This window comes from Nomascus leucogenys, chromosome 13 (genome assembly GCF_006542625.1).
Source record: "Nomascus leucogenys isolate Asia chromosome 13, Asia_NLE_v1, whole genome shotgun sequence".
NCBI lineage: Eukaryota > Metazoa > Chordata > Mammalia > Primates > Hylobatidae > Nomascus > Nomascus leucogenys.
Genome location: NC_044393.1, coordinates 86516817 through 86531082, shown reverse-complemented (window position 1 = coordinate 86531082; position 14266 = coordinate 86516817). Strand labels below are relative to the sequence as shown.

Below are 14266 nucleotides of genomic sequence, written 5' to 3'. Positions count from 1 at the left end.
TAATGTGGTAAGTGAAAGGAGAGAAAGAAGTGGAACAAGCAAAGGCACTCCAAATTATTTTCACATTCTATTATGATATTATCAATAAAACCATTATTTTCTTTCTTTTTCATTGTTTTCTTTTTAGTATTTGTAGCATCAAAATATCTAACTAGTTATTTTGTGTTTGTTTCTCCTTCATCCAAGTAATTTATTTTATATATTTACTTTCATTATTATTTTTTTCTGAGACAGGGTCTCACTCCGTGGCTAGGCTGAAGTGTAGTGGCACTATTATAGTTGACTGCGATCTTGAACTCCTGAGTTCAAGTGATCCTCCCACCTCAGCCTCCTGAGTAGCTGGGACAACAGGTGCATGCCACCGAGCTTATTTATTTATTTAAAAAAAAGTTTTTAGAGATGATCTCACTGTGTTTTCAGGCTAGTCTCAAACTCCTGAGTTCAAGTGATCCTCCCAAAATGCTGAAATTACAGGTGCCACTGCACCTGGCCCCAACTGACCCATTAGTCCACCCATAAAAGTATATTCTAGGGAACTCTTTTTCTCAACCTTACTATTGAATTTTGTAAAAGTTATTTTTGTTGATGAATAATTGTTATATTGATATAATTATTGTGTAATTCTTGTAAGTTCTGTTCTAGAAATGTCTTTATTCTGTCATTTTTACAAAGACAAGAAGAATGTTTCCAAGAAATAAGAGCAGTTTATAAAATCCCTCAGTCATTGGATCAGGAATTAGAGAAGCGTAATGAAAGGTTTCCTCCCAGTTGGCTAAATGGGCTGAATTGGGAAAGAGGGAGGGTCAGGTTTAGAGAACTCTCAATTATTCCTTCTTGGATTTCCGACAAGAAAACTTGGGCTGGTGGGAACACATCTGAGCTACTAATAGGAGCTGAAGTTCCCACCAGCTGTAGATTGATGAATAGAAATATGGGGCCATCTATATCTCTTTCCAGAGCCAAATATAGCTCCTCACTCAGGATTCAGGAACTTGGCAAGCAATTGTCAACCTGTCCAGGTAAAATATTAATTACCTACTAATGAAGAAAAAAAGGCAATTCTGTAATAACTTTTTCTCTGATACTCAGATTTTAGGAAAGTATATACATTGTTTCATAAAATGTTTTATGTGAAAGGCTAAAACCATTTAAGGAAATGCCTTTTATGTAATGTTGCTTATTGTCAGATCAATCTTTACTTTTTATTTTCTTTATAAAAACAAAACATACTCTTCCCTTGACTAAGCCTGTTTCCTAGAAATGCCAATCTACTACCACACAATCTGTAGAGTAGCTTTTCAGTAGTAATGCGCCCTGTAGCTCATACATTCCATTCTTTCTATACATAATTGGATTACGTGATTTCCCCATTTTAAGATAGCAATATCTGTTTTCACTTCATCATTGCTTCATGAATTTTGGCTACTGTTTTTTTGGATATTTTTATTTATAACACATTCTGAATCTTTGATTTTTTTTTCTATTGGTTTGTAGATGAAATGTGTTCAATATTTAAAGATTATGTGTAGTCTATTTTGGTTAAAATGCTGTTTTAAAGTTACACGTAGACACTCAAATACCACCACTTAATTTGTTAAAGTGCTTAGAGTTACTAGAAGGTTAGCAACTATACCGGTAGTTAGAAGCCTAGTTTCAGTGTTCTTCATGGTTGGTATGAAAGATCACAAGTGTTCTCTTCTGTGAAATGACATTTTTAAAATACACAAATCATAACACTTCATCCACACCCTTTTTTAGCAATGAAAGTGAATTTATCGGTTGCCAATAAGAACAGGAAAATACAACCGTTTGTGATTGCAAATCCTGGGGAAGATTTTTAGCATTTTAAATAACAATTAAGTTTAAGAGATCCCTCTGATATATAGAAACTGAAAGCTGAAGCAGAAAATGTCTGTCTTCCTGAGCACATGAGATCTAAATCCATTTTGATGGCTTAGGAGTAACATTGTCCTCTTACGTCTCATTGGTTCAAGCCCAACTGCTCCTTGCTCCACTAAGTATAGTGATGAATGGTCCTCCCTCCAATTGGCAGTAAAAGAATTCTCCATGCTGTGAGAATTCCATTTAGTACCATTGATTGCAGGCTATGGTATTAAAAGTAACTCATGTTAGTGTTTTGTGATAGAATCTTTAATCATTTTTAATAATCAGGAAATCTTCATTACATGGATTTACTTCTTAAAGTGGAAATGATTTTGGTCTGATGTGATGAAAGACAGGGCTTGAGTTTTACTTGTTCTCATTCCAACTGTTCTTAATTTTTCTTCGTCTCAACAGTTGGAATTCGCAGAATTCTTCTGTGAGAGTGCACGCTACCTCTATGTCTAATTTCCATTTGTTTCTATTTCCTGTGGTACTTCTCCTTTGCCTTTTATTAGGATATTTGTCCAACTTTTATACTCCTTAAGCATGAAAGAATGTAAAAAGAGTATATGTGGGAACTTAAAGTCTAAAACTTCTACCTTAAAAGACTTTTTTAAAGGTTGTCATCTCTAGTTGCCAGTTCACCAAATATCAGGGCAGAAGACATCATCTTCATGAGACTTAAATTTGCAATAATATCTAATAATGAGTAGAAATTCTTCTCTTTTGTATTAAACAGGGGCAAGCCAGAGGCTCAACTCGATACCTGAAGGTGGTACAGCAATAATGTAATGCATAATCAGTGATATTATTTCTTGTTTGTTGGTTTTATTTATGGGAGTAGGTTTTTCCTTTGAACCAAATTCTTTTGAGTGGTCCCCATTCTGGCCAATGATTCTGCCCTAATCACACATGATTAGGTGTGATGAAGAATGTAGTCAGTTGTCAGGAAAAAGATTTTTTTTCTCATTGCAAATTTAGGAAGTCCATATGGGGATCAGCAATTTAACACATATTGAAAGCCTCATATTAAACATATGTAGTGGAAGATTTAAAGATAAATATAGTTGGGCATGCTGTCCTTGAAGAGCTCATGATTTAATGGGGAGAGCAAAATCATCATATCATGATTACATTTATGTTTTAAACAGTGTGCGGTGTGATGAAATTTTTGGATTCAGGGGGCCCAATAAGCCTAGGTGCAAGATGATATTAGCTTGGTCTAAAGGGGTTTTAGTGGAAGGAGCAAAGAAGCATATGTATTTGAAAGATTTAGAGGAGGATAAATTGCAGCAGAGAGAAAGAAGGAGCTTCTGGTAACTTAGTTGGGAAACCAGAAGAGTGTTTTGAACTGAATTCCAAAAGTAAAGAGCTTCAGGAAGCAGGGAGTTAACCACAGTGTGGAAGGCTACTGAAAAGTGAAGTCAGATGAATTTAATATGTATGAATAAAGGAAAAGAGAAAGTAACAATATTGTAAAGTCTTATGGAGAGGGAAATTTGAGTTTCTGGGACAATGAGTTGTTCAGTGGCTTAAAAAATAAATCTGTGACTCTGGTAATAAAAAGTTATAACATGGCCAGGTGCAGTGGCTCACACCTGTAATCCCAGCACTTTGGGAGGCCGAGGTGGGTGGATCACCTGAGGAGGTCAGGAGTTTGAGACCAGCCTGATCAACATGGTGAAACCCCATCTCTACTAAAAATACAAAATTAACCAGGTGTAGTGGCACACTCCTGTAATCCAAGCTACTCGGGAGGCTGAGGCAGGACAATCGCTTGAACCCAGCATGCGGAGGTTGCAGTGAGCCGAGATCGTGCCATTGCATTCCAGCCTGGGTGGGCGACAAGAGCAAAAAGTCATAACACAAGTATATAGGGATGGCTCCACATAAAATTCCAGAATTGGATCAACGAGCCAGTAACAGTGATGGCATTGCCTACCACAAAAGGAAACAGGTGGCCAGAAGAATTTGAAATATCATTCAAGGTTGTAGTCTGCTTATTTTCCTTTAAAACAAAAATGATGAAACTGCTATACTTGTTAACCTGCTCTGCAGTGCCACTGAGGGAAGCCACTGCTTGCTTGTTCTGCAACTTTGCTTCCCTTTAAATACCATGAACACGACACTGAACAGAAAACACACTCTAGAATAACCACGTGGTAAGTTAGTTATGGGAGTAAGTTTTTCCTTTGAACAAAATTCTATTGAGTGGTCCCTATTCTGGCCAATGATTCTGGCCTAATCACACATGAAAAATCTATGCTCAAAAGCATAGATTTTTTTTTCATTTTAAAAAGTTTTGTAAGTCTGTGGAGTACAAGTGTAATTTTGTTATATGCATAGATTACATAGTGGTGAATCAGGCCTTTTAGGGTATCTATCACCAAAATAGCATATGTTGTACCCATTAAGTAATTTTTCATCATTCACGCCCCCCTAAGCATAGAAATTTATTACAAATTTCCATGGATGCTTTAAAATTTTAATTACAATGTGACTTTGAAGATCTCCAGAAAATTTAAAAAATAATTTCTGTTTCAGCCAATGTCATAAAAATTTATTGACATTTGATTCTTATAGTCTGTTTGCAATATGTTAGCCATCAAGGCAGCAAATATTTCTTTGATATGCATCTAGCTTTGGTGGTTAACATTTGCACTCTTTTGACATTAGTCCGTGTGACTGATTATTTTTGTAACTTAAAAGCCAATTCCCTAAAAATGGTGGTAGTTGGGCTAATAAACAGAGACTATGGAGAGGAAGATTTAGACTGCAGGGAGAATTTGCAAATGATTAAGGTAGCCTGAACAAAGACTAAGCCACTTCCATTAGCATCTTACTGCTTGGTGAGGATCAAGCAGAGACTTAGAATAGCCATTTGAAGATGCAGTCATAGGGGCGTGTAGAATTAGATGGAATAGCAAATACCGAATTAGATGAGATCAAAGATTGCTTTTGACTCTATAATGCTTCCATGATGATCTTATAAGAAGGGCTGGAAGAATAGCTGCCTCAAATAATTTGTAAGCTGTAACATATCCTATTACCTCCTCACAAATGGATGTCTTAGAGACCGAGGACTTACTCAACTTCCATCAAAAAAGAATTAATAACCTCTGAAGGTACTTTCTCCAGGAAAACATGCTGGGCAGTGGGAGTGCATGACTGATTGCTGCTAATGTGATTTTGGTTTATGCTTGGTTTAAGTATCAGAAACTTCTGTACAATTTATTTCAGATTTCTGAGGCATTGTTTCCTACTCCAGGCAGAGGACAACTGAATTATTAAGATTCTATCTGAACTTGGCAGGTGTCAGAAATTTATTTTAAATCTCTGTTCAGAAGGCTTGATTCAATTTGGTTTTATTGTTCAATGTAAAGAGGTCTTCTTAGATACATTTTTGGAAAGGTTATTGTCAGTGACACTTCAAAATGTATCAGGATATGTTTCACCATTTTAGCAGCACGTTGCCAAAGGAAGCCACTGAGTCTAATAATATTTAAATAAGGCTCAGCTTCAAGGATGTGGAGAAAAGGGAACCCTCTTAGACTGTTGATGGGAACGTAAGTTAGTACAACCACTATGGAGACCAGTTTAGAGGTTCTTCAAAAAACCAAAAATAGAACTACCATATGTTCCAGCAATCCCACTGCTGGGATATATACCAGAAATAAAGGAAATCAGTATATTGAAGTCAGTATATTGAAGAGATATCTGCACACTCATGTTTGTTGCAGCACCGTTTGCAATCACTAAGATTTGGAAGCAACTTAAGTGTCCATCAACAGATGAATGGATAAAGAAAATGTGGTACAGATGAACAATGGAATACTATTTGGTAATAAAAAGAATGAAATCCTGTCATTTGCAACAGCACAGATAGAACTGGAGATCATTATGTTAAGTGAAATCAGCTAGGCACAAAAAGACAAGCATTGCATGTTACCTATTTGTGGGATCTAAAAATCAAAACGATTAAACTCATGGACATAGAGTATAGAGGGGTGGTTGCCAGAGGCTGGGAAGAGTTGTGGGGGGATATGGGGATGCTTCATGGGTAAAAATAAAAAATAGAAACAATGAATAAGGTCTACTATTTGATGGCACAACAGGGTGGCTATAGTCAATAACTTAATCGTACATTTTGAAATAACTAAAAAGTGTAATTGGATTGTTTATAACACAAAGGATAGATGCTTGAGGGGATGGATAACTCATTCTCCACGATATGATTATTATGCATTGCATGGCTGTATCAAAATACCTCATCTACCTCATAAATATATACACCTACTATGTACCCAGAAAAATTTAAAATAAAAAATAAGGCCCATGGGACGTTGAGGCAGGAGAATGGCGTGAACCCCGGAGGTGGAGCTTGCAGTGAGCCGAGATCACATCACTGCACTCCAGCCTGGGCGACAGAGCAAGACTCTGTCTCAAAAAAATAAAATAAAATAAAAAAATAAGGCCCAGCTTGTTAGCTGATAGAAGGATGTGATGATAGATGTTTGTGGTTCACCATTATTTAATTGAAGAACAGGTAGTTCTGAAATGATTTACTTACTTTTTTGATGGGGACATCTACCATTTGTAGGTTCTTTTGTCTTTTTATTTGTGTAGATTCTACTGGAGATAGAAAGTGGGAGCATAATTCAACATGGATTTATTTCCTGATCCAGAGATCAAAGGACAGAAATGGACGACCAAATCAGTTATGCCTTTTTCACAAAGGTAAAAGCTGCTAGAAAGCAGCTCAGAAATGCTCCAATGCCAAGCTGTGCTATAGCATCAGAACCATGCATAGTTGCAGAGGAATTTGATTTCCTTGCATTCATTTACTCATTTGTTCAAAAACATTTATTGTAAGCAACATGGACCAGGCATTGTTCTAGGTGCTGGAGCTGCAAAGAGGAGGAAGAGATTCATAGTGTGAATTCATAGCCTTTCACACTGTGAATTCACACTATAAATTCATATTTTAATAAAACTCTATAAAACAAGAGCCAGTTCAAATGAATTCTATTAGATTAGTTAGAAACAAACTTCATTATATCTAGATTATGATCAGGTAGAATTGCTTGAAAGAAATTAAGGCAATTCATTATTACTATTAAATCAGGGCTAAAGGGTGAAAGGCAGACAGAGTTATGCTTTTCTGTCTCATAAAAAAAAGCAACTCTATATGAGTAGCAAATGCCTGGTTAAATTACAATTATTTATAAAAATCAATGTTTCTACATAGTGAGTGTTACAAGGGGCAAGCGTTACACTGAACTAAGAAATGTTAATGAAAACAGGATATTTATAAGGTACAAAATGTAGAATGATTACATAACTTTAAGGATCTTGTCTCAACGTGAGTTAAGATTTATATTCATAATATCTTTAAAAAGTAAAAAAACTTGCAAACATTCACCATCCCTACTTGCATTATTGTCCAAAAGACCATGGATAGCGACATTCCACTGAATCTTGTATCCCTACTGATGTTGACGGATGCCCATTCTGCTAAGGTTTCCTGTCTACTAAGTGCTAATTAGAGCTGCGATTCTGGCTTCAGCTATGATGTTATTATCTAGGACTGAATACACAGTATAAGGCTTGTGGAAATTGTAGAAGCGCTAGGCCGATAATAATAGTAACAACAACTATTATTATTTCTGACCACTTATTATTTGCCAGGAAGTTGCTAACTGCCTTATATATGTCTCATTTAGTGCTCACTACATTTCTATTATCAGTCCCATTTTCAGGTCACAAAATGGCTTAAAGAAGGTAACTTTAGCGTTCTGACCATTTAGATTGGAACTAAATTTTTTGACCATACATCTTGCTTTATCCACTTGCTATCATGTCTTAATATTAAAGGATATCACTCCTATATAATTCATGTTTCCAGTGACAGAATGAGTTAATGGAGTCTGTGGTTTAAAAGTGACCCTGGAGAACCAAAACACTCATTCCATCCACTTTATCCATAAAGAGATTAGGCCTGGGTGGGAGATTGTATGAGAGGCATCTCTTATCAGTCTGAGAGGAATAGTGTGTACTAAAGAAATTGATCAAAAGGAAGAAGACATTTGAGGGCACTAGGGAGGAATATGACTCTGATGGATTGAAATTCTACATGGGAACAATTGAAAAAGAAGCTATTGGCAACATCTACAGGAGAGCAGAGAATAGCAAGATTAAGTGTAAATTGAATAGCAGTGAGTGTTCAGGGAGTTGTCTTGATGGAAAGTCAGTCTACCTCCCTTCCAACATCTCAGGGTAAAAGGTGTGTATAACATGGATAAGGGAAGCTGTGGCATGGAGGTTACTGGAAAGCCATCTGAGTGACTCAACAAGTGCTCTTATTATGGTTCTTGAGAAAGTGTTCATGGGAGACATTTGGGAATTAAGTCTAGAGCCATGAACTTCCATTCTGCATAAGGATCTCAATCACTGTGTTGCAGAGAATTGGGGTAGTGACCTAAACCTGATGCCTTAGTGAGAAGGCGACAGGTTTAGGTCACTACCCCAATATGAAAGGGAATTCACAGACTGCTAAATCCCTTCTAGGGAGTTTGAGATGTTCCATGGGAGCCAGGTTTAGAACCCCTGATCCAGAGCCTAATAGTATGGCAGTATCTTGTGGCAGATGTTGGCAGGAAGGCGAATTTATTTTTACCCAGGATGTTTGTCTCTTCTTTGCTCTACTAACTTCCCAGACAAAATTTAAATTTAGCAAACTAATGGCAATGCTATTCTCCAGACTCCAAAGAACAGCTTTGTCATCCTCTACCTTCAGTCAGCCATTTAATGGGACACTAATATATTTTGACATAAAGGTACTAAATTGAATTACTTGGCTTTCATTTAATCTCTATGCACTTCCCCTGACTCCCCCATGTTTTAGCTGTCTGTTTTCATGTTTTTAGTTGGCCTTTTAAAATACTAGGTGGGAGAGCACCCAGAAGTGCAAAATGTCATGCCACCAGCCAAGCTAGACAATCTCCCTCCAGAGGTAGCCCAGCACCTTGTCAGAAATATTTAGGGAGTTTCCTTTATGTGCTCTAAACATCTTCCAATATCTGGCAGAAGCAGCAAATGCTGTTGACTATTAGGTAGAACCTTATCTAGGAGAACAATTTGCAGAATAATTATTATAATGATAATAGCTAAAACCTATTGAGCACTGACAATGTGCCAGACATTTTTCTAAGCCTATCACACGCATCGGCTCATTTAATTCTCTTAATATGTCTATGAGGTGGATACTGTTATCATCTCCACTTTACCTATGAGGAAACTGAAGCATAGAGTTTCCTGATTAGATAGGAACTGGAAGAACTTTACTTCAAATCTAGGCAATCTGATTTGGAGCCTGAGCTCCCCACCACTTTGCTGTGTTGCCTCCCATACCTGCTGTTTACTCCAGGGTTGCAAATGATTCAAGAAGGTTTTCCATTATTGACCCTGGGGTCTAATGCCCTAAAATTTGGTGATGAGTCTCAACTGGGACATCTTTTGATAGCAGTTTAAAAAAGAAAACAGATACCCTGCCCAGAAGACTAGGTTTAAGTAAGCTGCTGCTAGTGGGAAAGTGGGAAGTGTTGTAAGTTGTTGGGAAAAGATGGGAGCTGAGAGCAAGAGAGCGAAAGTGTAGGAAAGTGGATGGGAGAAAGTGTTAAGCGATGGTTCGAGAGAGTCTCTGTTTTCTTCGTCTTGCTTAGCTGATCATTCTGGAGATAAACTGAGATATGTGAATTCATTTGGGATCTATAAAGTTTGATTCAAATAATAGTGTCTGTTTTATGCCATGGTGTGCCCCCTGGAAGTTAGGGTAGAGTAGTGGGTGGCCAGGGATTTGGGAGACAATAGTGCATGGGTTGGAATCGGAGGGCATAGATGAGAACCTGGGAGGTAGATGCATGTGGACAGGGAGAAACCACTTTATGGGTTTTGAGAAAGGTGATAGACACTCATAAGCCCCAAATCGGGGAGCTCCAGGAAGCGGGGTCCAGGAACTGGTCAGCAGTCATTCTCCAAATCTCGTTTCCCATTTGCAACTACTGCTCAAGTGAGGTCTTAGTCCTGATACCTCCAGCCCAGTAGAGAAGAGTGAAGCCCACTGCCATTAGATTCACTGTTATCTCAAAAAATTGCTTAGGTAGAGTTCATTCAACCTCTGCCCCCTCTCAGCTTCTCCTATTAGGGTCTGAAAGGCCACTTCATTCTATGGTTCCAGCTTCCTCTTACCTGCTGTGTGTGCAGGAAAATATTTTCTAATTACAATCTTTGCAGATCGGCTGAGTGAACTTGGAAATAAAGGGATTATCAGACCCCTTTAATTTGGGGATAAAAATCTAACGTGAACACTGTGTGGTCACTCTGTTAATTGCATAAATTTTTTCCTCCCTACTTGCGTCTAATTCCTAACACTCTTTGCTATAGGCCTTATTTTTATTCTTGTCCTGCTTTATTGTTTATTTACATATGGACATGCTTTTAAAATAACTATATTAATTCCTTAAAAATTATACTTGATATAAAATAATGCCCAAGTTTCACCATACAGAGATAACAACTTGCAACAGCTTGTTGGATGTGTCTCCATGCACTTCTCTTGCATATACAAACTCCTGAAGTCCACAATTTATATGAAGGAGCTTATGCCATGTATAATTATTCATGACTTTTTTTCACTTCACAGCATGTTGTAGCCACACTTCCCTCTAAATGAATAAAGACCTACACATTCATTTGTACTCTCTGCCCAGTGTTCTCTGGTTTACTTAACCACCCCGCCTGATGATTGTTTTTTGATAAAGAAATAAATCTGAGCAGCACACAGAGATCATCAGACTCTGCTAATCCAGAATTTATAGTTTTGCTGTCATATCCATGGGATTCTTGGTATTTATCCATTGACAAGAGAGTCTGAACTCCTCAGAGGAGCAGAGAAAGAACACGAAACTGATGAGCGAAGGGTCCAAGGCTTTGCGTTTAGCACTGCTACTTAGTGGCTATGTGACCTTAAAATCACTTCACCTTTCTGAACCTCAGTTTCCCTACCTGTAAATGATGTTGTGAGTTTTCATTATATTCAAGGTCTGTTGTACTAACTGAAGGTCTGTATCTACAAATATACTGCCAAGCTGTATCTCCAATCACAACTTAAATGCTTCGGCTTTATTCGTCAATACCTTTTTGATGTCCAGCACGATGGTAATACAAAGTAAATACCCAACAAACACAATTTGAGTGATGGATCAATATAGCTGTTGAATCTGTCTTTTCAAATTTCCCCCAGAATTATCCATCTCTGTAGTTTTATACTGATTTTTTTAAGCCAGTGAACCTCAGACATTTTTACCTGTCTACCATCTCTCTTTAGAATTTGTGCACGTATATCTACACTTTTAAATAGCCACAGTTTAAATCTCTCTCTCAGTCTCTGTATGTGTGTGTGTGTGTGTGTGTGTGTGTGTGTGTGTGTGTGAGAGAGAGAGAGAGAGAGAGAGAGACAGAATGCACCATGTGTGAGTGTGCACATAGGTATCTATAGTTTGATATGTATGTGCTATTTTGGGTGAGTAAAGTGGGATTCCATATGGAGGGAGTTACTATACTTTGCACTAAAATGAGGCTTTAGACAAGAGAATGAGATTTTTTTTTTACTCCCTCTTTCAGAGTTTTACTGAAATTAAATGGGTGTGTGTCTGTGTTTCTGTGTGTGTGTGTTTGAAGTGAAGGTAGAGAGGGGTGTCCTAATATTGTAGACACAGTATTCCCTCCTTTCATCTATTCTTTCTTATCTTTCCGGTTTTCCTTCCCTCCCTCATTCTCTCCCTTCCTCTCTCCCTCCCTCTTTCTCTTTCTTTGTTTCTTTATTTCTGTTTCCTTCTTTCCTTTTCCTCCTTTACAGGAACAAATTAAAGAATAATGCCATTCTTTCTACTTTAGTCAATCACTTTAGTCAGTGGTGACTTTTATCACCATTTAATATAAAAAAAAGAGAAACAAGCATTGGTATGAGAAAATTCTCTCAACCAATGAAATCCCAGTATAAGGTAGTATTGAAAGACAAGTGGGCATTGTGTTATATTAATATATTGAAGAAATGTATTGATCCATCGTGGTGGTGATGAAAACCAAGTTATTCCACTCAACTAATGCCCAAGATTAAAGCACTTTCAAAATATCGCTTAAGAAAATCAAGGAGTCGAGTTACAGACATTTGGGGAGTGAATAGATGTTCAGAAAGTTTGGTACTGCCCATTTTATTGCTTAATATGTGTCTGGAGTCAGTATGCATTGAATTCTATCAAAGTGAGTTACGCACTTCATTCTCTTCCTAAAGAAAGGACACTGTACATATTTAAACATTTTTCTTCATTTTGGAATGCTCAGAGCCACCATTACAAGCAGTGTTTATTGCAATACGCTTTGACTGAGAGGTGCTGTCAAAAGAGGCCATTGAGCTGTGTAGAGCTACTTCAGTCTCAGCCCTGTGGCTTCTGGACTCTTGGTCTGCTTTTTAAAGATAGTTTTTCCATCTCTCTGAGGGTCAGGCTGCCCCTGACCATGTCTTACTGTGATGTGCATATCTGCCTGTGGTTCTTAAAGCTCCATTCCACTTCCCACTATTTCAGATTCGCCGAATCTAATTTATTATGTAACAAGCACATGATCTTATTAAATGTTTTTAAAAACCAATAGAAATACGATATAAAAGTGGGCTCCAAAGGCTCTTTCTGCATATTTCCATATTCTTACCGAAATTCCAGAAACTTTTGGTTTCTGGAGAAGTGTTCTCCAGATCACTGTTCAATTCTGATAAGGAACCCGCCTTTCTGGTTTGAATGTGAACTCTTCCTTCTAAACGTGAAGAGACAATATTGCCCTTGGTCCTTCAGGTGCATGGCTACCAATTCCGCTCTCTCATTTGTATCTGACCACTCGGTTCTTGTTTTGCAGTCCCCAGTCTGTCCCAGACCGTCTGAGGATCCGGGTGAACAAAATCAGTTTACAAGATTATGAAGGATTCCACTATGACAAGGAGAAACTCCGAGAAGCTTGTAAGTTGGAAGTGCCTCATTGATTTCATGCGATCAGCCTATCTTCAGCTTCTTGATCCTCCTTGGTTTGATGGGTAGATCCATTTATCCTTGTGCCTGAAAATCATGGTTAGAGAAGTGAAGTGAAACACAGTAACAAGTGAGCTCCAAGTGATAATGTATGGGCTACAGAAAAAGGAACTGGAAAAGGAAAGCAGCTGAATAAAATCATTCTGCTGTGGATGCCAAGTCAGGATCTCTTGGCTTATTCACCACTTTAGTCTCAGATTTGCCTAAAATGAGGAAAGCAAAAAGTTGGTGATACCAATGGTATAGCACCATCCAGAAAACTCTTGAGACAACACAAATCTCTTCTTGGAGGCTGCGTTATCAAACACTGCCGTCATTCGTCACAGAGGTGTAGCAAAGAGGCACATTCAGCACTTCTAGATATTATGCTATTATATAATGTCAGAGAAGGGCCCATGGGAACGTTGTGATATTAAAGTGATTTGTTGATGATGAGGTGCCATTATTTTTGAAACCTGCACTTGAGTCAGTGTATGAATTACTTCTCAAAGTGTGTATTTTCTGTATGCTTCTTTGAATACATAGCTAATTGTTTGTTCATCTCACTAGTCAATCAGTATGTATTGGACACTTCTTACATTCTGGTACATTCTGATCACTGCATTAAATCTCTGTCTATATAATAAATTATGAGGTGATTGGTTAAAATAAGCCAGAAGAAGTTAAGGCCATGAGAGTGTTAGATATTAGGGTTCTCGGCTCCTTCCTAATTGTGGGGGCCAATAGTCAACTGCAGTAAAGTCAAAGAAGATAAGGAAAACTGGTGTCCAAGGGAATAGGCAATGATGCTGATATAAAGAAATGACTTTTATATGGAACCAAAGACTTATGAACCCAGTCCCCAAATGGCCTCTAAGTGTAGACCTGGCTACCTGTGTAAAAGAGGAAAATAGTTAGAACTGGCAGGATTAATAGTAGGAAAGCCTTCCTGGGATGGTCTTTTCTGAGCTCTTGTTTCTGAGACTCATCTGAAGTAAGCTTTAGTGGATGGAAATTCTGAGGTCCAAGGATAATCCTAGGGGTGGGTACAGAGGGTTCTACAATCTGGAGTTGGCACGAGGCGAAGAGCCATATCCCTGGTAGCCTAATCACTGAATCTACTAGAGAATTTGCTGTGAATTTTCTTTCTGAATTCTCTCAGCTGCTTCAGCTTCTTCAACCCTTTATGTCATTTTCCTTAGACATCAGTATCTTTTAGTTTCTCCCCAGCCTTCTCATTTCCATACTTTACCCTCATTTCCTTT

General features: G+C 37.9%; 1 protein-coding gene across 1 annotated transcript in view; it reads left to right on the top strand.

Moving 5' to 3' along the window:
* The window catches only part of DGKI (diacylglycerol kinase iota), a 460711-nt gene that overhangs the window by 316676 nt on the left and 129769 nt on the right, over positions 1–14266 (top strand). The window contains exon 21 of the mRNA XM_030825779.1: positions 12853–12953. Coding sequence (XP_030681639.1) covers positions 12853–12953 — 101 coding nt within the window. The remainder of the gene's footprint in view (positions 1–12852; positions 12954–14266) is intronic.